At 43.0% G+C, this 23,824-nt stretch overlaps 1 protein-coding gene and 1 pseudogene across 1 annotated transcript; both read right to left on the bottom strand.

The window, feature by feature from the left end:
* Window positions 1-3,436: 3,436 nt before the first annotated feature.
* Window positions 3,437-11,648, bottom strand: LOC128399396 (C-type lectin-like). The gene is made up of 6 exons (XM_053360805.1): window positions 11,600-11,648; window positions 8,857-8,937; window positions 8,537-8,628; window positions 5,467-5,607; window positions 4,853-4,967; window positions 3,437-3,629 (listed from the first exon to the last, which is right to left on the bottom strand). Exons 2-6 carry the CDS (start codon window positions 8,921-8,923, stop codon window positions 3,562-3,564), a joined length of 483 nt encoding a protein of 160 aa, XP_053216780.1. The 5' UTR covers window positions 8,924-8,937; window positions 11,600-11,648; the 3' UTR covers window positions 3,437-3,561.
* Window positions 11,649-13,904: 2,256 nt separating this feature from the next.
* On the bottom strand, window positions 13,905-22,358 carry LOC128398915 (vomeronasal type-2 receptor 26-like; annotated as a pseudogene).
* Window positions 22,359-23,824: the final 1,466 nt, after the last annotated feature.

Genomic DNA, 23,824 nt, shown 5'->3' with positions numbered 1-23,824 from the left:
GTTTCAAATTGCCTCAAAAGCAGTATTTTTTAATGGATTCCATATTTAGGCAGTACCAGAGGTCCTGCAGCATGGTACATTCCCCAAATAGAGTTTACCCTTTGGGTCATCGCTTGGGGGAGTTGCAGGGGCAAGACTGTGTCACCCACCGTCAGTTAGAAATGGAATTGTTATTCAGGTCATGGGAGAAAAACAGGTCTGATTCAAGGTGCACCTGGGTGAAGGAAGTTTGGTTTTACAGGGTCTCCCTGGGTGGGAGGTAGGGGGAAGGAGAGTATTTATAGAGCTAATATATTTTGATGGTTTCAAGGAAGCATGCTGGGAAGAAAGCAAATAGGCTGGACGAATACATTTAAGAAGGATTGAAACCGGTGCATTTGATCACAATGTGTTCTTTCCCCCTCTTTGTTTAAAGGACTTGGCACCACTTTTATGAGTTACTCACCACTTTTATGGACTTTATATCATCTTTGCAGATGTAGATAGTTAATGTTTTAACTGCTGTTTATGGCTAAGGGTGTTCATCAAATACGGGCTAGACTTATGAATACTGAGGCACACATGGAGACTATGCCGTCAGAGCACCTATAATGCTTCCTTGTTGAAATAGTCACAGTCTAAAGGTCAGGACCTTTTGGCAGGCTAAAAGCCTGACTGGTAAAGGAAGCAGTGCTAGAACCTTTTGAGATCTCCTTCTACCTGCAGGAAGCTTGGGATCACATCAACCCTGAAAACAATGGAGAATTGTTTCTGAAAGGGTTTATCCTGTTTCTTTTTACCAGTGCGGAACTGAATTCTGAGTGAAGGGGGAAATGGCAAGCTGTGACAGAAAAGGACAAATCAGAATGCAGAAAATTTGGCATGTTGGGGGGTGGGGTGATCAAAAAGAGATTGGAACTCAGCAATAGTTCTCACTTCTTCTTTACCTAATTTTCAGGTGGCATAGCAAACCATTCCCAAACAGCACTGTTTTGGACAGCTCTGGAGATACTATTTACCAGCTTTGGCATGATAGTTTCTGAGATCAAGGAATGGGTTTTGGTCCATGTTTGGATACCGTTGGACACCAACTTGAATCCAAATGGTGGACTGGGACCTTCAAAATTGCACGTATTTTGACACCTCTTGAGATAACCCAGCTGTCATGCTGTCACTGAAGGAATCTTCTCCAGAGAGGGGATGTGGCACTAGCCCAAGTAAAGGTTCCAGAGGAACAGGCTCTGTCAATGAACAGTGAGATGGACCAGGGAACCTAGGACCTTCAGGGATCATAGCACTTCTCTATCTCTTTTGATTAGAAGTAGAGTGCCATCCTCAACCAAACCCCTCAAAACTGCACTGATTTTAACCAGTACTGAATCGTTTGTATATTATAGTTTACTGAACAAGATTTTATATATATATATATATATATATATATATATATATATATATATATATATATATAAAATTTGCTAAGAATTAAGAAACCCCTATCCATTTATCAATCTTCTTATCTTTTGTTTTTTAAGACTTGCTGGGCAATCCTAGGTACTATCTGCTGGCATTCCTCTAGCCATCTGTCCACCATTTCTCATCTATGTTTGGAAACTGCCAGATGCCATTTTGAATCAAGATGGCAGACCAAGCCATTACAAACTGCACCAGTCTAGAGCCCTGGAGATGTTGCTGTCATCCAATTTTATGTGATGGTTCCTGAGATAGTAGAGTGGGTGCTGGTATACTTTGGAAACCATCATATGCAATTTTGAATGAAGATGTTGGACAGAGGTGTTCCAAACTGCACTGATTTGAACTCTTTTGAATATATTATCTCCAGGATGAACAGGTTAAATCTGTTATGATACACTGGAGGAGGGACTTGGGGCATAATATTCAACTCTCATCCTGGGAGAGGTTATGGAAAACTGATCTGAAATTTTTGGCATGCTGTACGTCAAAATTATATGAAAATGATGTACCATTGGTATTTAACTCCTAGTAAGTTAGCAAAAATGTATGAGACAGGTACAAATATCTGCTGGAACTGTAAAGAAAAAGAAGGCACTTTTTATCGTATGTGGTGGATGTTTAAGGTAACAAAAGTATTCTGGGAAATGATATATAATAATTGAAAAAAAATGTTTGAAATAACTTTTATATAAAAATAGTTAAAGGTAAAGGTACCCCTGCCCGTACGGGCCAGTCTTGCCAGACTCTAGGGTTGTGCGCTCATCTCACTCTATAGGCCGGGAGCCAGAGCTGTCCGCAGACACTTCCGGGTCACCTGGCCAGCGTGACGAGCTGCATCTGGCGAGCCAGCACAGCACACGGAACGCCATTTACCTTCCCGCTGGTAAGCGGTCCCTATTTATCTACTTGCACCCGGAGGTGCTTTCGAACTGCTAGGTTGGCAGGCGCTGGGACCGAACGATGGGAGGGCACCCCGCCGCGGGGATTCGAACTGCCGACCATGCGATCGGCAAGTCCTAGGCGCTGAGGTTTTACCCACAGCGCCACCCACGTCCCTTATATAAAAATACCAGAGGCTTTTTTTATTAGGAATTGTATATGCTGAAATTCCAAGGGAGCAGAAAAGGCTTTTTATTTATGTGACGACAGCTGCATGGATGCTGTTAGCCCAGAGATGGAAAGAAGATAAAGTCCCTACCAGAGAAGAATGGCAAATTAAACTGTTGGACTATGCCAAAATGGCAAAACTGAGCAGGAAAGCTCAGAAACCAGAAAGACCAAACCTCTAATAAGGAATGGGAAAAATATATACCGGTATTTTACCTAGAAGACCACTGTAAGCAGCTGAAAACACTAGCAGGACTGCAATAACACTTGTAATGTAATGAGAACTGTGGATATAATGGAGTTATAAAAAACTTGGTTCATGGGGAAAAGATGCAGTAGAAAAGGGTAACAACAATACCCATAGAGGGGAAGGTGGAAAGTCCAGAGATTCAGAGGATGTGGTATGATTATAATGTTAAATTTGTAAAACCAAATAAAAATCATTTTGGAAAAAGAAAAGAATATATTATCTCCCATTTTGATTTGATGGTTCCTGGACAATGCAGAGGTTTTGGCTTATATTTGGATATAATTGGATGTCTTTTTGAATCAAAGTGGTGGACTTAATCTTGAAAAAACTGCACTGAGGTTGATGTCTTGCTTGATGCCTTGCATGATATAAGCAGCAGTGCAAGGATGATGCTCCTTAGGTACAATGTTCCTGCTTCCCTGGGACTTCCATGAAAGGAGTGCAACTCTCCCACCCCGTCGTGTTGAGATTTGCAATACTGGAAGTGGAGTTGTAAGTATGGCTGGATGGAGGAGGATAGCAGTGCACTAGGAAGTATATGCCTATGAGAGAATTTATTAAGATTACACAGAGCTGAAGCCACAAGAAAATGTCAAAGACAGAGACTGAGGAAGACAATGAATGTTTATTTTAGAGTCATTGGTGACAGCTGGTCTTTCACTTTGAGGGATGTCAGAGGAGAAAATAATACCAGAGGCATCTGACTTCAGTCGAAGCTCCCAGCTGGCACTGTTGGGAACTGCAGGACTGCTTTACAGCTCTTGCTTGCAAATGAAGGTATTCATTTGATCACAGATTCTATCATTCCACTTCCGTAAATCTGAAATTTGAGATAATAGACTCATACATCAGTTTGGCAACCACTGTTTTCTGGATAAAATAAATAAGTGAAGATAATTACATGTAACCAACCTATGCAGACTGGATGTAGTCAAAGCCTTCTAACTCATGCTCAACAAATGAACCCCTGCTGATTTGGTGTACAGCGTAATTAATTTGTGAACCTTGGTACAGATAAGCACATGGCTGAGTGTTGTATCTAACCAACTCATCCTCAGAGTAAACTCTTTACATTTAATGGATTGTAGGTAGTGATGAGGAATGAGTGATGATTGTAGGTAGTGATAAGAGGGACGCAGGTGGCGCTTGTCAGTATATGGAAACATCACCGCTGCAGACAGTTTGTTGACATCACATGATGCGCTTATCTGTGGGAAAGAAGAATTTCCCAGGACGTTCACAGGCTGGATAAGTCTTTTTGAAGAGTGTAACTTGAAACCTTCTGTGTGCGCATGCTCAGGAAGTTTGTCAGACTTGCTGGAAGAACTGAACTGAAAGGACGTGTTTTTCTCTAGTGCTGTAATGTCAGAAATAAACATCATGTAAATAGATTTCTGACTTATTTTTCTTTCCCCTGCGGAAGCAGGAGGGAGGGGTTGTGCATTTTACCCACTCTTGGGAAAATGTCGCCTATCAAAATCTCCCTGGTCTGTCTGGATATCAGCCAGAGGAGGTTACCGGTAAGCAAGCTCCGAGGACAGTGAGAGGGGCCAGCCTCTATGGAGGGAGCTTGCAAACCAACACACAGAGCCTAGGACTTGCTGATCAGAAGGTCGGCGGTTCGAATCCCTGTGACGGGGTGAGCTCTCATTTCTCGGTCCCTGCTCTTGTCAACCTAGCAGTTCGAAAGCACGTCAAAGTGCAAGTAGATAAATAGGTACCGCTCCGGCGGGAAGGTAAACGGTGTTTCCGTGCGCTGCTCTGGTTCGCCAGAAGCTGCTTAGTCATGCTGGCCACATGACCTGGAAGCTGTATGCCGGCTCCCTCGGCCAATAAAGCGAGATGAGCACCGCAACCCCAGAGTCGGCCACGACTGGACCTAATGGTCAGGGGCCCCTTTACCTTCACCTAGGTAGTGATGACTAAGTACAACTTTGTTAGATACAATCTTGAGAAATTTTGGCAACGGATGAAGAAGCAGATGGCAATGTAAAATCCAAGATGCAAATGTCTTCTTCTCAACCCTGGAAATGTTTTCCTTACCAGAGACATGCAGCAACTCCACACAATACTCCACGCCACCCACGTTGTTTGGTTCCCCTGTGTTCCAGCTTCGGTAATTGAAGGTTGATTCGTCAGCCCATCTCCAACGCCCATTCTACAGGAATGATATGGAAGAGATCATGCAGTCATTTGAAATGAGATCATGTGGAGCATTGAAACAAAATAAAGAAATTCCTTCCAGTAGCACCTTAGAGACCAACTAAGTTTGTTATTGGTTTGTTATGTGGAGCATTGGTCAGAGTGAAGTGATTGCCATTTAGGATGGAGATATTAGAGGACCCCATAAACATAATGGAGAAGTTGCATATTGGATTAATCCTGGGAGATGATTGAGATAAGGACAGAATGGTGGTGTTAAGAAGCCACTATTCAATGATTAAGGGTGTCAACTTGAATAAAATATTGGGAAGTGAGCAGGTAAGCCATGCCCCATATAATCTATCATGCACACAGCATTTGAATGACAGTGCCCAATAACGGGGGGAGGGGGCTGGCCCCCTCAAACATTTTATGGGGGGGGGACCTCAGCCCCTAGGAGTTGGCTCCTACATCACTGACAATGGCCTGAAATAGACTATGGGAAGACAACTCACCTGACGGGGATCTTGGAGCCCAATCCAGACATTACTTGGATTTTTCTGGTATGTGGCGATGTGCTTGGCTACCAAGGCTGCCTCTTTCTCAGTGAGGATAGAGGCAAGGTGGGTTCCACGGCCATAGCTCTGGCACTCAATCTAAAAATGGAAGAAATGAAGGATACCTTGTCACAATTCAATGCCCCACTAGCATGGGCGGGGGATGAATTCAATTCAGTTCCCATTTAAAAGCCAATCCCTCACATTCAAACTGTCCAACAAGAAAAAAGAAAAGAAAAGGAAGGAAGGAAGGAAACTGAAACACAGGCATATCTTGAAATTCACACTTAAAGAGCATGCATTAGGGGAAAGTATGCATTAAAAGGAATCCATGGGTGAAGACATCATGTACAATGAATCATATGAGGGAAAGGTACAAAACTGTATAGAAAACTGTGTTTACTAGGATAAATTTGAACTAAAATGCTGAAGAATTTTCATGATTTTTAAATAAATAAATGACAGATTGCTGCAGAAATGTGAGGAACTGAATTTAAAATTGGAAGAATGAGATATTGCAAGAAAAACGCACACCACGTATTCACCAAAGTGAAATTCTCAAAATGTGAGGTTCCCTGTGGAAGACCAAAGCTTTTTCTCCCTTATTACTGTTACCAACTTGTCAGATGCAATGTTACTAGTCTGACAGCACCTCCAGACTCTGAGTATTTTGCATGAGGAATTGAAGGACATACCAACGTACAATTAGAGGGAGTAAAAGTGAGCTGCGATTCTAGGGCAATAAATCTACTACAGAAACAATAATTTTTGAGGTTAGGGAAGTGATGGGGAAATGCTTAGAAAAGTGTGGGATGGATAGACGATTAATAGGAAGTTATATAAACACTAATGCAAATTAAGATGAATGTTCATTGTTGTATAATCTCTATACATTCTAATAGCCACTTAAGGTTTTTGCAACCAAATAAGGAAACAAAGCTGAATACAAAGATCATATGAGGGAGCTGTAAACTGGTCTTCTAACAAACTGAAAATCAGCATTGTTTTAATTGTTAATATTGTGAAAGCTTCAGAAAGACAGAATATGTGTTTGGCTATATTTAAGGAAATTTGAGCTTGAAGGATTTCCTTTGGAATATCAAACTGATATTAGCTCAAACTCTGTGTTATGTACTGAGTTGAATAGGATCCAAAAGGCAGCAGTCTGATTGGTCCTAGAACAATAGGATCCAAAAGGCAGCAGTCTGATTGGTCCTAGAACAATAGGATTCAGAATGCAGCAGTCTGATTGGTCCTAGAACAATGCAGCAGTATGATTGGTTGGCAGGAACTACCCAATCATGCTCCAGATAGAAGTGAATCCACAACCTGATTGGCTTACAGTAGAATTCCGGAATTAGCCAATCATGTGCAGCCCATTGTGTAAATAATGTATATAAAGCAGATACTTTGAGGGGACATTCATTCATTCCTCCTCACCACTATGAGCTGAATAAAGAGCATGAAATCACTTTGCAACTCTGAGTATATTTCACTCTGCAATCCAGGAGATTAACTTTCCATCCATCTTGCTGCATTCTCTTTTTGACACTCCAGACCACACAACCCACTAGTAAACCATAGGATGTAAACCAGCCTTTCTCAACCTGTGGGTCCCCAGATGTTGTTGAACTACAACTCCCATCACCCCTGGCTAGCAAGGCCAGAGCTCAGGGACAATGGGAGTTGTACATAGCTGTCAACGTTTCCCTTTTTTAAAGGGAAATTCCCTTATTCTGAATAGGATTCCTTCAAAGAAAAGGGAAAAGTTGACAGCTATGGAGTTGTAGTACAACAACATCTGGGGACCCACAGGTTGAGAACTGCTGAAACCAACCCGTTCTCTAAAGCTATGAAGATTTGCAGGAGTGTAGCATTTACCTTGAGTTGGTAAAGCCACTTCCGAGCTGGAGAGGAGGTGGGGTTGTGGGCCCCATGCCCACTTCACATGCGTGGGGGCTGACTCACAGCCCCCACGAGACTAGAGGAATCCTCGGACATGTCATCCCCCTGGCCAGCCAATCGGCTGGCCAGGGAGGCGTGCCCCGGGCTAATTAGGGCCGGTGCGGCTGAGGATTTCCCTCTCTTCTTCGCTCCAGCTGCTCCAATTTCCCACCCCGCCCACCCTTAGGTTTGGCTCTACAACATTGCTATGGACTTCAGTTGGTCGCTGTCAAGGGGCCTGGTAGGAATTTTTTCCACTTGGCAAATTGGCACCAGCCATTTGGTTTTTCACCTACCTCGTAGCAAATCGTCACTACTTCCTCAGCATTGGTGGTTAGGCATTGGTAAGGGTATTGTTATGCAGATGAGGGGGGGAGGAAGCGCCATCACCTTCCCCCAAATTGAAGGGTAAAGGATTCCGGGGGGTGTTGCCCTGTCCGAAGCCTATGGAGGTGTGGGCCTAAGGCATGCCCCCGAGCGGTGACCCCGGGGGAGCTCCTAGTTGATGTACATCAGCAGGACTCCCCCTACTGGCAGTTAACCCTTGCCGGTCTTCAAGCAATCAGGCTGAAGCCAGTTAGTCGATAGGACCAATGCCTAAGTCAATACCGCTCAATTCCTGCAATCAATAAAGTTGTGGCCTTTTTCGCCCATTAACCTTAAATGCTGTGTCTTGTGTCTTATTTTCCAAGGGGGGGGGAGGCGGGTACTCGCCAGGCAAATCCCTTTGGAAGTCACAGGAAGTTAAGTGGCCTCTTGTAATATCTGAGTCTATTCACAAATATGCATGTTGAGCACAGGTGGAGGGTCAAAACAAACACTTCAATAAGCCCAAGTTTGCATATTCCAAATGATCTCTACAGAGGCAAACAATGTCTGACCCCCCCCCTTTTTTAGCCCACATGCCTTTTCCTAAAACTGCACACTATTGTTCTTTTCATGCACAGATGACTTGCTTCTTCTCCTGGGTTGGTAAACTACTTCACCTTATCATAACAAATCAAATCTCTTTTGTTGAGTCCAAGTTGCTTCTCATGTACTTTCACATAACATTATGCTTTCGTAGGAGAGGGATGTGCCTTACCTCAGCATCTTCCCATGACATCTTAAAATCAAAATAAGCATAGCAGTTGCCCTGGTTTTGCATCCAGTCCCTGGGACATGAGCTGGTCTTGGCTGTATGGAGAAAGAAGGAAGAAAATAAAGAGGACCAAAAGAACTAAGAGTTTGCTCTTTAGCTATATCATTGGTGATCCCATGGGGAAAACACAGAATATTTTAAAACCCTGCTCTTTTGTCCCAATAGGATTAGCTGGGCTGCTCTCCATTCAAAATCTAAGGAGTACCTTTTAGTGACTGCTTAGCCCTATGTAAGACTTCTGGGTGATTTGGTATAATGCTCACCTCCTGGGAAAGAACTGGAGACCAGAATTCCAAGAAGGTAAAGGCTGAACTTGGTGACGAATCCCATCTTCCTTTGTTTACCTTTGGAAAAGAGTAATGTACCATGAATTCAAGAGGTGCATTCATGGAATGTCATTAATCCAGGGTGGTGATTGAAGGGAGGGGAAAGTATTTTTCTGTGTTTAAAATAACAATTATCTTTTATTTGAACTTTTATTTGAAGATTGGAGGAAGAAGAAAGAATTTAAAGTTTCAAATTGTCAGGGTTGATTACACACTAATGGGACTTCCACACTAGGAATTTAAATGTGGAATTGCCATTCTTTGCCTGGTAAAAGTGGAGTCAACTGTAAAAGTGGAGCTGTTGAAATGTAGAAAGCTTTATAGAGAAAGGTTGGAGACCATTGAGCAGGTGACTGTAAAACCCTCCAGCTGGAAGCACCTTAAGTATTGATGAAAAACAACAGCACTTGCTTTCTGGTATCTGTTTTCTGTATGGCAGGGGTGGCCAACTCCCAAGAGACTGCAATCTACTCACAGAGTTAAAAACTGGACGTGATCTACCCCCCCCCCTTTGGGGGGTTTAGATCAAAGTTGTTGAGCTTCTTTGGAAGGAGCCACTGATCTACCAGTGATCTACCACAGACATCCAGTGAGCTACCGGTAGATCACAATCTACCTGTTGGACGTGCCTGCTATATGGAAAACGATTTACTCCCAAGCAAATGTGATGATTCAAAATCAGGGTTGTTTCAATCTACTTTCTGCATTGTCCAGGCAGCTACACGTAAACAAACGGTTTTGCATATTCCTTATGTCAGAGGTATGTCATGTGGCCCTTTTAGAGGGTGTTGGACTGGAACTATCATCATTCTCAACCATTAGACATACTTTCTGGGGCTGATGGGAGTTGGAGTCCAGCAATATTTTGAGGTCTCTGGATTTCCCACCCCCTCCTAATGTAAACTCCAGGATGTCAGCAAGAGTTGTAATTTGAACACACACACCTCTCTTTCTCAAACAATCTTCATCTATTTGGCAGTAATCTAAGCAATCTGGATGTAGTGGGGATCTCCCCTGGATTTGAGTGCATTGGTCTCTTTCTTTTTTAAAAAATGCTTCTCCCTCTCAAAGTCTCCTAGGCATTCCTATCTTCTGAGCATCTATCCTCCTCCTCCCTTTCCAAACCAGCCTCAGAAACAGTGTCTAGTTTAATGTAAAATGCAGGGGGCTTTAGTCCCATTGCTTCCTTAACTGTAGTAACTGTGTAAATTAAGATTTTATATAGTGCAAACAAATAGGAATCCCCATTAATACTTCATCCCTTCTTGCAGCCATAAGTTATGAGAGAGAAGAGCACACCTCCTCTGTAAGAGTATCCTGTAAGAATAGTAATGTACAGTATTGCTCTCAATCACACCATCAACTCATTTTTTTTTGCATATCTAGCAAAGCAAATAATCATGTTTGAGAAAGTTTGATGTCGTGTGTGTTTATTTCCTGTGGCTTCAACCTGTGATTGGTTGCCTCCTAAATTTGATGGATAGGACATTGGAAAATTCTGTGCCTGTATTGGTTGAGGCACTGTTTGGTGATGGTGCCTCTCCTCTGGCAGAGGAGGGTTTGGCTGGAAAATGGCATGGCTAGTTTGGCTGGTATGGGGTAGCCCATTAGCATTATCCATCCAAACAAGGAGATAGGGAGGGGCAGAGGCAGGACAGAGGTGGCCTTGCATGTGCTGAATAAAAATCACTGGAATTATCAGGGTGTTTCCCTCCCCCCTCTTTACCGATCTTACACAGCTGGAGAAATTCAGTGGGAAATTCAACTGTGTTGAAAAATTCAAAGAGGAACAAATTTCAAAGGGTGGCTGTGTTTCAGCTCTCATATTGTTTCAAATACTGCAAATTCAATAAGTTTGTCTTTAAATGGAAACTGAACTGAATTTCTCTCCATCCCCAACCTCAATTCCAACTTACCCAGGTTCAGTCCTGTTGAAGTGATGGATTCCTCTTTCTACAGGCAAGTCTGTCTCCCAAGCTGGCTGCCTTAATTCTTATATGGAGCTTAGTCAGGTCAGAGGCAGGTGGAAAGGAGGAAGGAATGTTTAAAATTGGGGCTTGGCACGGTCTAGATTTTAGAAGAAAATGGGAATGACTGAGGGGAGCTAAATTCCTCCCTCCACTTTGACTCCTCATGCTATTTACCGTATTTTTCGCTCTATAAGACACACCAGACCACAAGACGCACCTAGTTTTTGGAGGAGGAAAACAAGAAAAAATATCTTCTGAATCCCAGAAGCGATTCCTCTTGCTGTTCTGGCTTCTTGGATAGCTGCGCAGCCTGCACTCGCTCCATAAGACAGACACACATTCCCCCTTACTTTTTAGGAGGGAAAAAGTCAGTCTTATAGAGCAAAAAATACGGTAATTTCCCCCTCTTTGGCTCAGCTGGAATATAAGTAACTGTGGTGATGGAGTGTGGGGAGCTTAAACTGGGGAGTGTTCTACTTCTTCTTCTACTACACCCATGCCCTTGCTTTCTTCTCCTCAACTTCTCAACCCACAAACCCACATAGTATATGTATACTTACTTACCTGCGAGAACTGAATGAGACTTTGCTGGAAGAAGGATGTGGACAGATATGTGGGTATAGGGTATAATGCTAGTGAGAGCCCCCAATACAAAATATAAATCAGTAGCCATAGCATCAGAAGTGAGTTTGTGATTGCCTCCAACTTACCCAAGTTTCGTCCTGTGAGGTGATGGATATTGCGTTATGCACTGGCAAGTTTGTCCCTGAAGCTGCTGCCTCGATTCTTATATAGATCTTGGTGAAGTTGGGGGTTGGGGCAGGGAAGGGGGAAGGATGAAAGTTCAATCACTTGCCATATGTTGAGTAGATATGGATAGGAGAAATATGTTTCAATTTCCCTGAAATTCCCACAATTAGTCCATTCACTATACAGTTAGGTTTCTGGTAATGGGTTGGAAAGCAAATACCCTAAATAAAATAAGCACACATAATTGGCATCAGATAATGCATCTACCATCTGGGGCTTAGTCCATATCTAGGCGGAGTACTTTTTTGATATGTTTGATTTTAAAATGAAAGGGGAACAGAGTGCACGTTTTGCTCAAGGGCACAGACTTCGCATTGTTGATACCCAACAAGAATGGCCAGCTTCCTTCAAAATGGAGTGTTTACATTGGAACATTTCCCAGTATCCTCTGCTACATGAAGGGATTCCATGATAGGCAAATCCACGTGGCAAAGATTTAATGAAGCCACAACTGTGAAAATAGCTTCTATAAATTCAAACTAGTTTCCTTTTTTAATCTACATTTAAAAATGGAACTTGGTGAAGTCCATTTTTTCCATGAAAATGAAAGATGATTTCTTTCATTCTTTCAAGGAGAACTGAGGTCTCAATCTCTTTGCTGCCCATGCTCTTTTGCTTTAGGTTTTCCTCCTCCCTGGTTCAATTCCAGGATTTCCAGGATTGTTTTTAAATATGCTGTATGCTGCCCAGAGTGGCTGGGTTGTTGATGTTGCTGTTGTTGTTGTGGCTGGGAGAAAATCTAGACAGGGATAAGGGTGGGTTTCAGCTCTCATCACCCCCCACTAGCATCCAGTTTACTCAATTATTTATTATTTGTTGAAATTATATACCGCCTAATACCCAGAGGTCTCAGGGTGGTATGGGATGTTGATCAGGTCAACCAAAGGCCTGGTTAAACGTGAATGTTTTTGCCTAGCACTTAAAGGTTTTTAATGAAAGCGCTAGGTAAACTTCCCTGGGGAGAGCATTCCATAGACGGGGAGCCACTGCAGAGAAGGCCTGTTCTCATGTTGCCACCCTCCAGTCCTCTTGAGGAGGTGACACACGAAGGAGGGCCTCAGAAGATGATCTCATGTTCATATGGAAAGAGGCTGTTCTATCACTAGAATATTATGGAAAGAGGTGGAACCTACTACTAGAGTATTGTGTAGATAGCCCCTGGTATCTGCTACTAAACCTCTGTGGCCGCTGTATTTTTCTGGTGACAGCAATTTCCTCACACACAACCCCTCACAGCACTTGGGTGCTTATGGAAAAAAGACATCCACCAGGGCAGGTTTTGTTTGTTTGTTTTGAAGAGCATCTAGCATGGGTGTAAGTAGGGATGCTGGTCTGAATATCTCCTTTACAGGAACAGAGAAAATATTCTCACAGCATCCAGAAGTCTGAGTTTAAATATGTATGTCCACTGTCAGATTATTTAAATTACACTTGATGCTTTGCATGTTTGTATGGGGATTTTTTTTCTTAACACACACACACACACACACACACACACACACACACACACACACCACACGTCTTTTGCATATAAAGTTTAATTCAGACTTTTCACAATACAATAAAAAGAAACTATTCAAAACAGAAAAGGATAAAAAGAAAAGAATGAAACAAAATAAGAAGAAGAGCCAGATGAATATAAAGTTCTCTCTCACATATATCCTAACTTTGAGCAATGAAATTTGTTTAAAAGATACATTTATTATGCAGGAACTGTATAATTATGGTCTTCCTGGGATCCAGGTCATGTCCCACCAACTTCTAATTTATTTTGGTAAGCAGAATGGTTAACTAGCACGAATTAACAAGAGCTCAAATGATTTTGATGTCCTATTTTTCAATCACTCGGCTGCTACTCCATTTTCAATCTTGCTGCAAATTGCTTCCACATAACATTCCATTTGGACAACACCCTGGTGAAGCAGACCCCTGTAAGTAACAGTATTTATAGCCTCAGCCTAATGTGTAGCGATTAGCGTGTTGTCCTAGGCACTACGAAACTACGGTTCAAATCCCCATTCAGCCATGGGTCTGATGCCATCTCTCAATCTAAGCTTCTTCACAGAGTTGTTGAGAAAACAATAGCAAGAGAGGGAGAATTATGTGCTCCTTGGATGGCATAGAAGATGGAATATAAAAACAAAGGAAATAACATCTCCTTGCCACAAATTAAGGTCTCTGGCTAACGGCATCTCTTTCACCTTCTCAACTATGGTAATCCTTCTTTCTTACTAACCTCTCTCTACTGTTCATCTCAGGTCTAAGTATAATGATGAAGATTTTAGGGAGGAAGATGCAACCCAGTAAGCCAGCAGTAGAGGCCAAGATGGAGAAGATCTCCACAGCCACCATGTATTTCCCTTTGGTGCTCAGATAAGTGGGGACAAAGGACAGCCAAACACTGCAGAAGACCAGCATGCTGAAGGTAATCAACTTGGCTTCATTGAAAGTATCAGGCAACTTCCTGGCAAAGAAAGCCACAGAGAAGCTTACAATGGCCAAAAGACCCATGTAGCTGAGAATAAGGTGGAACATGATGTCGGAGCCTTCATTGCACTGCACTATGATCTGAGATTCCTGGGAGTGCAGGTCAAACTCTGGGAATGGGGGAGAGGATGCCAGCCACCCAAGACAGATGCCAGCTTGAATGAGAGAGCAGAAGGTGATAAGGGATCCTGCCAGCCTCTTCCCAAGCCATTTCCTCAGGCTGTTCCCAGGCTTGGTCACCATGAATGCCAAAACCACAGTGAGGGTTTTGGCTAACACACAAGCAACAGCAATGGAGAAGACGATGCCAAAGACGGTTTGCCTCAAGACACAGGTCACCTTTGTAGGCCTGCCAATGAATAAGAAGGAGCAGAGAAAGCAGAGAAGCAGAGAAGAGAGCAAGGTGCAGGTGATGCCCCAGTTGTTGGCTTTGACAATGGGAGTGTTCCAGTGCAGACCGAAGGTCCCCATCACAACAAGTGTGACCAGGGAAAGCAGGAGAGCCAAGGAGGCCAGAATTGCCCCCAAGGGCTCCTCATAGGATAGGTAGCTTTTTTTTTTGGAATACATTGGTCCTGAAAGGCATTTGGGTAGTGATCATCTTGGCATTTCTCACAGTGATCTGCATCTGAAAGTGAGAAGCATGCTTTCAGCATTTCTTGAAGCGATAATTATTAATATTATTGATACCGTCTATTATGCGGTACACGAAACATATTACTGAGCTGATGAACCAAAGCCTAATTTTTCAACTAAGTGATGGTTCCTCCATGAGCATATCAACTGTACTAATCAATCCATTCATATTTATTTGTCATGGTTGCAGTACACTGATTGATTTCAGTGTTTTCCCCTTAAACATGTCTATCTCTGCATCCAGGCGCATGTCTTTGCATTTCAAGGCTTGCAGCCCAAGTGTTTCTATTTTACACTTTCCGTAATTGAGTTTGGGAGTGGATGAAACAGCCAGGTCGCCTGTCATTTGCTCACTGGGAAAATCTATATAGTGGTACCTCGGGTTACATACGCTTCAGGTTACATACACTTCAGGTTAAAGACTCCGCTAACCCAGAAATAGTGCTTCAGGTTAAGAACTTTGCTTCAGGATGAGAACAGAAATTGTGCTCCGGCGGTGCAGCGGCAGCAGGAGGCCCCATTAGCTAAAGTGGTGCTTCAGGTTAAGAACAGTTTCAGGTTAAGAACAGACCTCCGGAACGATTAAGTACTTAACCCAAGGTACCACTGTATTTGACAAGAAATAACTTTTCCTAACGACTGAAACTGTGTGGATACAATAGAGAAAATTGTTCCCTAGTTGTTAATCACAGAAGATAAAAATCTGTTGGCTGCAGGTTCAATGCTGACAAAAAGCGAATCTGTGGAGTGCAATCCTAATTATTTCTTCCCAGATGTATGTCATCCTGATTTCAATGGTGGTTACCCCCATGTGGATGTTATTTCACACAATATACTCTTGAATGGCTATCCAAAGGGGAGGAGAGAGGAAAGGACAATATGTATCAGTAACATGTAAACACATGTGCTTGGCATCTATGACAGAAAATAAGCAGACATAATAAGACAAAGAAATGAATGTCTTTGCTGGAGAGGAAGATGGGAATTCCAGTTGACTCGGGCTCCTTCACTTACCCTTCTGGACTGAAATCCTCCCTTTAGGGCACTGAACACAGTCATAGCAACAGATTTGCTTTCCCTGCTGTGGAAACATACTCTGTCCAGGGTGGCAGCTCTCAACACAGGTGGAAATGGGCGGCATCTAATGGTAATGACAAGCAAGGGATTTTGAATGGAATAAGCTTGCTTCTCTACATAAATCTTATTGTCATCTATGTCCGCTTTGAAGTAGAAAGGTCACAGGACTGAATTTAGAGGATGGCTGTCAAGCATTTGCTCCCTGGGCAAGCATCAGGCCCCCTGATAAAGATGCTTTGTGCTGTCACTTAACCATTTGGCCAGCCCAGCACATGTCTGAATGGCAAAGAGAAGCTAGTGCCAACCTTCTCCCTCTTGATTGATTCCTCATAACCCAATGCTGATTCCCTCCTGGAGGGAGAGGAGAGCTGAAATAGGGAGCCGGCAGCAGATGCTGCTTCTCCTTCTTACCAAATGTACTTGAACTTTCAGATTAAACTATACAATGCAGGTAGGTGTTACTTACATTGCTAATACATCTTACATAGATTTTAATCTACGATAAATACTGTTACAGACTGACAGCAGCACAAGAGAACATTCCTGCTGCTCTAACTGTTTAGACTGCTCATAACTGCCATAGCTGTAGAAATTTACATAACTATTCCCTCTTATAATATGTGTGTTTTTTGCAGGGGGCCATTGGGTTTTTTATTTTCATTATGTATGTATTCTTTATGTATTTTGTGGTTTTATATGTTGATTTTATTCTGTGAACTGCCCTGAGACCTCCAGTTATATGGCAGTGTATAAACTCATTCATTCATTCATTCATTCCATCAATCAATCAATCAATCAATCAATCAATTTCATCTGGCATATGACAGCACTGCATACTATAGCCTTCTGAGCATCAGCGCTTTCCTTAGCCTTTTGGATGCTTTCATCCCACACTTTATGGCCAAGCCTGCATGGAGTTTGGCCTCACCAACAGCCTGATGGAGACCAACATCGTGGGACAGGATATCACCGGCACTCCATCCATCAACATTAGTGACCACACACTTCATGTGGTAGATGATTTTCTTTCTACCTGGCTCCACATGGTGGGACAGAGTCTGAAACAAAGATTGTTGCCAACAACGCATTTTGGAACACAACGGTCCCTTTTCAAGAGCTTTAAACACTTGCCAATTCCTCACTCAGAAAGACCTTGTTCTTAACCCTAAGCTCCCAATTAGCTTCAAACTAGTTCTGGATCAACAAATTTGAACAAAGTAACAAAGATGGTATTTGATCACTGAGTACTAGAGCTTTCCTCCTCACACTTCTCCTTTGTAGCCATCTGTGTTTTCCTGGATCCCCTGATCTTCTCATTAAAGATGATGATGGATGGTGATTAAAAGAAAAAAATAGTTCCACCCACCTGCTTGAACTTGGGATTCCATGCGATGGCACTTCCATCCACTGTGAACTCTTTTCCTGGGGGGGCCTGAGGGTCCACCCTCCCCACTCGGACTCTCTGGAAGGTCTCATTGGGATATGTGACCAAGTTGAGGAGATCATAGCCACCTGCCTGCTGCCCCTTCTCATCCAAAGAGATTTCTTCCCCAGCACTGTTGTTGAAGTGGATGTTCTTCAGGAAGGAGTGGAGCTAGATTGCAAGAGGAAAAAAGACACAGACCTTGTTGGCTAATACACTCTCTCTTTTCCATTTGGCAGGTGGACCTTTGGCTTTTTACTACCATTCATCAGTATGTTATAGGACACTGAAAGCTACCTTACAGTGAGTGAAATCATTGCCCTAAATAGCTCAGTCACTGATTGTTATTGGCTCTCTAGGGTTTCAGAGTCTTTCCCAGCATGATCTTGAGATGCTGGGGGTTGAACATGGGACCTTCTGAATGAAAGCAGATGTTCTGCCATTGAGCTGTAAGCCTTTCCAGTTCCAATACTAAGAGACATGACTTGGTATGCTTTTCGACTTGCCATGGATTCTGGGTAATTCAAAAACCTCCTCCATTAACACCTGAAACTGCCTTGTGCTGAGTCAAACCATTGTTCTCTGTAGCCCAGAACTGTCTACTCTGAATTGCCACAGTTCTATTCGGAATACATCCAAGGTTTCAACCCAGTTCTTATAACAGAGGACACCCCTCATCCTTGTGCAGCCCCAAGTAGGAGAATCCTGGATGGATTAATTTAAAGAGCTTTGAATGTGCAGCATGCAAAGCATGTGGCCTTTAACTGAGATCAAGTCCCTCCCAATGATAGAGCTCACCACTCAAAATCCCCAAGGCCTCTCCTCCATGCCAGGGCTCAGGTGTGAAACATATGAACCACTAATAATAACTCCTGTGCTTCTAACATTGAGGAGAGTAGTTGACAGTACCTGCCAGGGCTGAACTTTTGGCTGCATCTGTCTCTCACCCAGTACTTTCTGTTTGGCTCTTGAGGAATACATGCTATGGAGAGCATGTGCTACTGCATGGACGGCATTGTAGATGGTGTAGCTCTGGCTGGACATTTCCATTTCAAACATGGGTCCAGTGAGTTTCTCCAGCTTCTCCCTCCCAGTGCAGGGTTCCTGAGTTGTGTGAATTAGACTGTGATCTGGGAATGAACAGAGGAATGCACTGGCCCAGAACTGCTGGATGAAATAAAGATTTGGCTGCCATGGATTTATGGTCTGTAGAAAGTCCTGAAACCCTGGAACTGGATTTGAATGGAGTGTAAATGACAAAGTGCCATTGAAGGATATGGAAGGAAATTTGCCTCCAACCAGCACTGCAGTGAAATCCCATTGAGCTGTTGTAATCCACACCCTCTCCACTGGGTACATAGAGAAAACCTCAAGGGAGATTAAAACCAGTCTCAAACCCTCTAGAGACTGACTGTCTCCATAGACAAGAATCACATTCATTTTCCTCCTTGTGAGAGCAAACATGATGGGATTCAATTTTTTTAGAAGTAGCTCCTTAGGTAAAAAAAATGTCACTAGTGGGATCACCAGTGTCCAAGAAATACAAAGATTATTTTGGGAAAGCCTTGGTCTGAGATTACGAAGGAAGGTTTCTCCACTGTCATCATCTGAAACAAGGAGGCCAATCCAGTTCCACCCAAACTTCCTGAGTAGCCAGACAATGCCATCATACTGAGCTTCTTCATTGGGGACCATTTGGTAGAAGGAAGGGAAGCGCCTTTGGTCACTCAGCCCTGGATCCAAGGAGCCATAGCTGAGCTAAAGGGAAAAGATTTATATTTTTAAGAATTCAAAGACCATCTATTTCTTCAAAGAAAGAATACTTCTCTATTGTTGTGGTTAACCACCTGCTCTTACTTTTCTAAGTATACACCACTGACATTATTACATCTCAGGTTAGGAGAAGTTTCTAAGCAGGAGGCTGCATGCTTCCTTGATTATAAGCTTTGCGGCATGAACAGGTTTGGAAGCATCAGAGATTGAATGATTAGTATTATGGGTTTATTCCCCCCCCCACTGAAATCCCAATTGTAATTGAGATGGCAGTGTAGGCAACACATCGCTAGGAGGCTTTAACACAGTGACAGTACCCATACCAAGTCTAATGTAGGACACAAGTGTAGAAAACATAATGTAATGGGATTGAAAGCTAACCTGGATGCTTTTTGGGGGTTTTCTGTCTATGTCTGCCCTTGTGGTTGTATCTATGTATCTACACACATACCTGTGGAATCTTGTAGGTGTTTAATATATTCGCCATCTGAATGGAGTTTTGGGAGGTGAGCCCTCCAACGACGGCAATTAATTTATCTTCCTCATTACAGTGGTAATTGGGGGGATTTCGTTGTCCCATGAAAAGAAGAGCAAGAGTGTTCCAACAAGTTTGCGAAGGATTAAAAGCATTCTCATAAAATGTTGATCCCAGTGTGATGTTGGATAAGAATTTGGCATTCTTGTTGATCTCTTGCATGGCAAAGACGAAGGCAAGAACATGCTGGTAGTTTTTCGGGATCACACTGCAAGACAAAGAATGACTGCAAACATGACAGAAAAGAAACTGTGTTGAAGTTTTCATTTTGATTCATGCATGTCTTTCACTTGGATGTTTCAGCCTACAGGAGAATAACATTTTATTCAAACTAATGATACCACAGCAGTCTCCTAAGATATTATGATTAGATGTTCAGTATGTAAATGGTAGATTCAAGGAGATCCATTGTTGTGCTCATAATAATAATAATAATAATAATAATAATAATAATAATAATTTATTTATACCCTGCCCATCTGGCTGAGTCTCCCCAGCCACTCTGGGCAGCTCCCAATCAAGTATTAAAAACAATACAGCGTTAAATATTAAAAACTTCCCTGAACAGGGCTGCCTTCAGATGTCTTTTAAAGATAGGATAGCTACTTATTTCCTTCACATCTGAAGGGAGGGTGTTCCACAGGGTGAGTGCCACCACCGAGAAGGCCCTCTGTCTGGTTCCCTGTAACCCTACTTCTCGCAATGAGGGAATCGCCAGAAGGCCCTTGGCGCTGGATCTCAGTGTCTGGGCTGAACAATGGGGGTGGAGACACTCCTTCAGGTATACAGGACCGAGGCCGTTTAGGGCTTTAAAGGTCAGCACCAACACTTTGAATTGTGCTTGGAAACGTACTGAATGAATTGGTGAGGTTGAATATTGGAAACCCAGAAACAAAAAGCAGTTAACCTGCCAAGTTCAGTCAGGCTCTAATTCTTTCCCCACTTAACTAGGTTCAAAATCACCAACACAGTGGGATTTAATACTGAGTAAATCATTGCATCGAATCCCCACGGCGGGGTGCGCTCCCGTTGTTCGGTCCCAGCGCCTGCCAACCTAGCAGTTCGAAAGCACCCCCGGGTGCAAGTAGATAAATAGGGACTGCTTACTAGCAGGAAGGTAAACGGCGTTTCCGTGTGTGGCTCTGGCTCACCAGATGCAGCTTGTCACGCTGGCCACATGACCCGGAAGTGTCTGCGGAGAGCGCTGGCCCCTGGCCTCTTGAGTGAGATGGGCGTACAACCCTAGAGTCTGTCAAGACTGGCCCGTACAGGCAGGGGTACCTTTACCTTTACCTTTAAATCTTTGCATGTTCCCAACACTCCCTTTGCCTCTTTCTTGTATGCAATGTCCATGCCTACCTCTTGTTCTGCTGCTTTGTCCACCATGAAGTATTCATGGGAATGTGTTCTCAATTCAACCTGGGAAACAACTCTTTAGTATACCAGTGTGCTTTAACACATGTCTTTTTAGCAGCCCTTGAATCTAAGCCTTATAGATATGCTTTCCTTTTTTAAAAAAACCTAAAAACAACTTGGGAAGCAAAACCTTTTTCTTCTTTTTTTATTCAATGGGATTCGCTTCCCATATAATCGTGCAAGGGATTATAGGGTGTGATCACACAACCTTCCATCGGAAATTGCTTATTCCCATGTAAACATGTGTTAAGGAAAGCTCTCCTTGATCCCAGTTATTTGAGAGGAAGCATCCCATTGTGCTCTGTGGAACTGCCTTTCACGCAAATCCGATTTAAGCAGTTAACCTGCCAAGTTCAGTCAGGCTCTAATTCTTTCCCCACTTAACTAGTGGTGATTACTTCGAGTAGGTATGCCTAGATTTGCCCTGTCAGGCTAAAAGCTGATGCATGTTTGGGGTGTGGAGCAAAGCCCATGGAAATGAACAAGGCTTACTTGCAAGGAAATTTTGGCACAGGGATGGGTTGCAACATCTATGGGTCTGAAGTAGCTTGAAAACTTCAGCTGGGTTGTGGATGGGGCTCATATGGGCAAAAAGCAGGGGCAATCTAGTAGCCACACTTAAGCACTTTGGAATCCCCATGGATTTCAACAGGATTTGGGCCCTGTACCCACTGAACACAATGAAGGGACTTGTTTTCAAGTTAATGTGTCCCTACTGCTGGGCTTTGCTCTTTGAGGGAAAAGGAGGGAACTGCAGTTTATCAGGCTCAAAATGAAAAGGTGATTTTTTGGTATCATCTAAAAGAATATCAAGTTGTAGGTAGTTCCACTTCAGTGTAGCAATACAGAAACACCACAATTAACTGGGGTGGGGGCAGTAGAATAGCATTTCAAGCAAGTCCAAATTTGTATTGTAGGACTATGAATATGTACTTCTTAATTCTTTTCACATGAATGAATATCTTACTTGAAAGACAACTATGAAAAACATTTTTAACACTGTGGTATAGAGGGATTTGATTAGGTCACATATGGTGCCTTAGACTGATGATGTTGAGTTTATTTCTGCTAACTCAAGTGGTGGGACAAAAATCTGAATGTTCCCTGTGAAGGCTGACAGGAGAACCGAAGACAGAACCCGATGCAGTCGTTTATTTCATCAAGTCATGAGTAATCTGTGGACCCAACAGAAAATTCCCTGTAAATAAGTAACTACTTACTGAGCATATAATGCAGAGGATTGTGGGTTCTCCATAAATTTCTGCATTCTGAAGTTTGCTATCGTAATGGATATGAATTCACCGATGATCATGTCTGCTGGAGGACCATATGAATTGGTTTGATTTGTTTTTCTCAATCTGCAAGAGCTCAAACTCTTGCTAGAAGAACAATGCATCAGCAACAGCAGGAAAAGCAGGTGGTGCACTAACCATTCTTGGGCTGAACTGGAAGCCATCATGTTTACCTATAGTCACTAACAGCATTTCAGTCTTGGCTGAAGTTATAAGGAAACTTGGATACATGGAGGCATGTACCTGCAGTAAATCTACCTCCCTAACTGGATTCATGTAAGTTGATAGGACAGGTGCCTATATAGACTACAACACAGGACCATCACATTTGGAAAGGGCTGTTTCTGTGGCTTATATTGTGCCTGGCATCTGATTTGCCATGGGACATTTAAAAGTAGTGATGCTGATCAATAATTATAAAAATTACAGGGTGAAGTATTTGTTTTGCTAAGGTCCTCAGGTCTCAGAACAAGCAAAGTTCTTACCCTTTAAAATGTGGCTCTTTTGGGGGTGGGTGAGGGCGTTATTGCAGTATTGTTTTTATTTTGATTTTATATATTGTGATCTTTTTTGTGAACCACCCTGAAACCTCTGGGTATATGGTGGTATATAAATTCAATAAATGAAATGAAATGGCTTCTTAGGAGGGGGTCCAGGAGGGCACAATGACTGCTCCCCACATTAACTGGGGGGTGGCTTTTGTGTGGTCGCGTGCAGCCTCCCCCAGGACTATGAGTCTCCTGGCTAGGTAGCTTGGCTTCGCTGCTCCCCCCCCCACTGAGCTGGATACCTTGAGGTTCCCACCTAGCCTTGACAATTAGCCAATTACGGTCAGGGGTCGTTGCCAAAAGGGGGTCTCAAAAAATGGTCATGGGGATACCTCCTGCAGACACACATCTGACCTTTGGGTTGATGTTCTATTGATAACAATACCACTTGAAGATTTCTCTCTCTCTGTTTCCAACAAACTTCCAAGCCGACTTGGAAGCTTGATTCCCATGTGGGTCTGAATATCCCCATAAACATTCAAGGGGTATATTTGTCCCCCAAAGAAGGGAGTTTACATTCTCCATTATATTTACTCCCAGCCTCAAAGCACCCACAGAGCCACAAACGGCAAGATGGGTATTTATTAGGCAGCCTGTGGAATGTGCTCAGAAGCAGCCCTGGGGCTGTGGTGCCTGATCACATGATGACAACTGGCTCACATGATCACATGATAACAACTGTGTCTATAAACATGAACTCTGCACACTGGGACAGAACTGAGTGGGGAACCAGAGTTGCGAAAGTGTTGGGGGAAGCATTCCAAGCTGCTAGACATTAATGCTGAACCATATGCGCTCTATATTGTGAATACCCTATGGGTGGGGGTTAAATGGAAGGAGAAAATCTAGACATTTGGGGGATGGGGAAATGGAAAAAAGGAGAAAGGCAGTGGTGACAGTTCCCCACCCTAATATTTGACTGCTATACCTTTCTTGCT

Source organism: Podarcis raffonei, chromosome 13, assembly GCF_027172205.1.
Source record: "Podarcis raffonei isolate rPodRaf1 chromosome 13, rPodRaf1.pri, whole genome shotgun sequence".
Taxonomy (NCBI): domain Eukaryota; kingdom Metazoa; phylum Chordata; class Lepidosauria; order Squamata; family Lacertidae; genus Podarcis; species Podarcis raffonei.
This window is presented reverse-complemented; position numbering and strand designations above follow the sequence as displayed.

Bases quoted from the DNA above. Each gene is read 5' to 3' on its own strand.
- LOC128399396 (XM_053360805.1), bottom strand. From the start codon at position 8,923: ATGGGATTCGTCACCAAGTTCAGCCTTTACCTTCTTGGAATTCTGGTC. The intron at 4,968-5,466 runs GTGAGTTGTCTT...TCATTCCTGTAG, and splicing joins GGCTCCAAGATCCCCGTCAG to AATGGGCGTTGGAGATGGGC. The intron at 3,630-4,852 runs GTAAGGAAAACA...CTCAAATTTCAG, and splicing joins GGAGTTGCTGCATGTCTCTG to ATTTACGGAAGTGGAATGAT.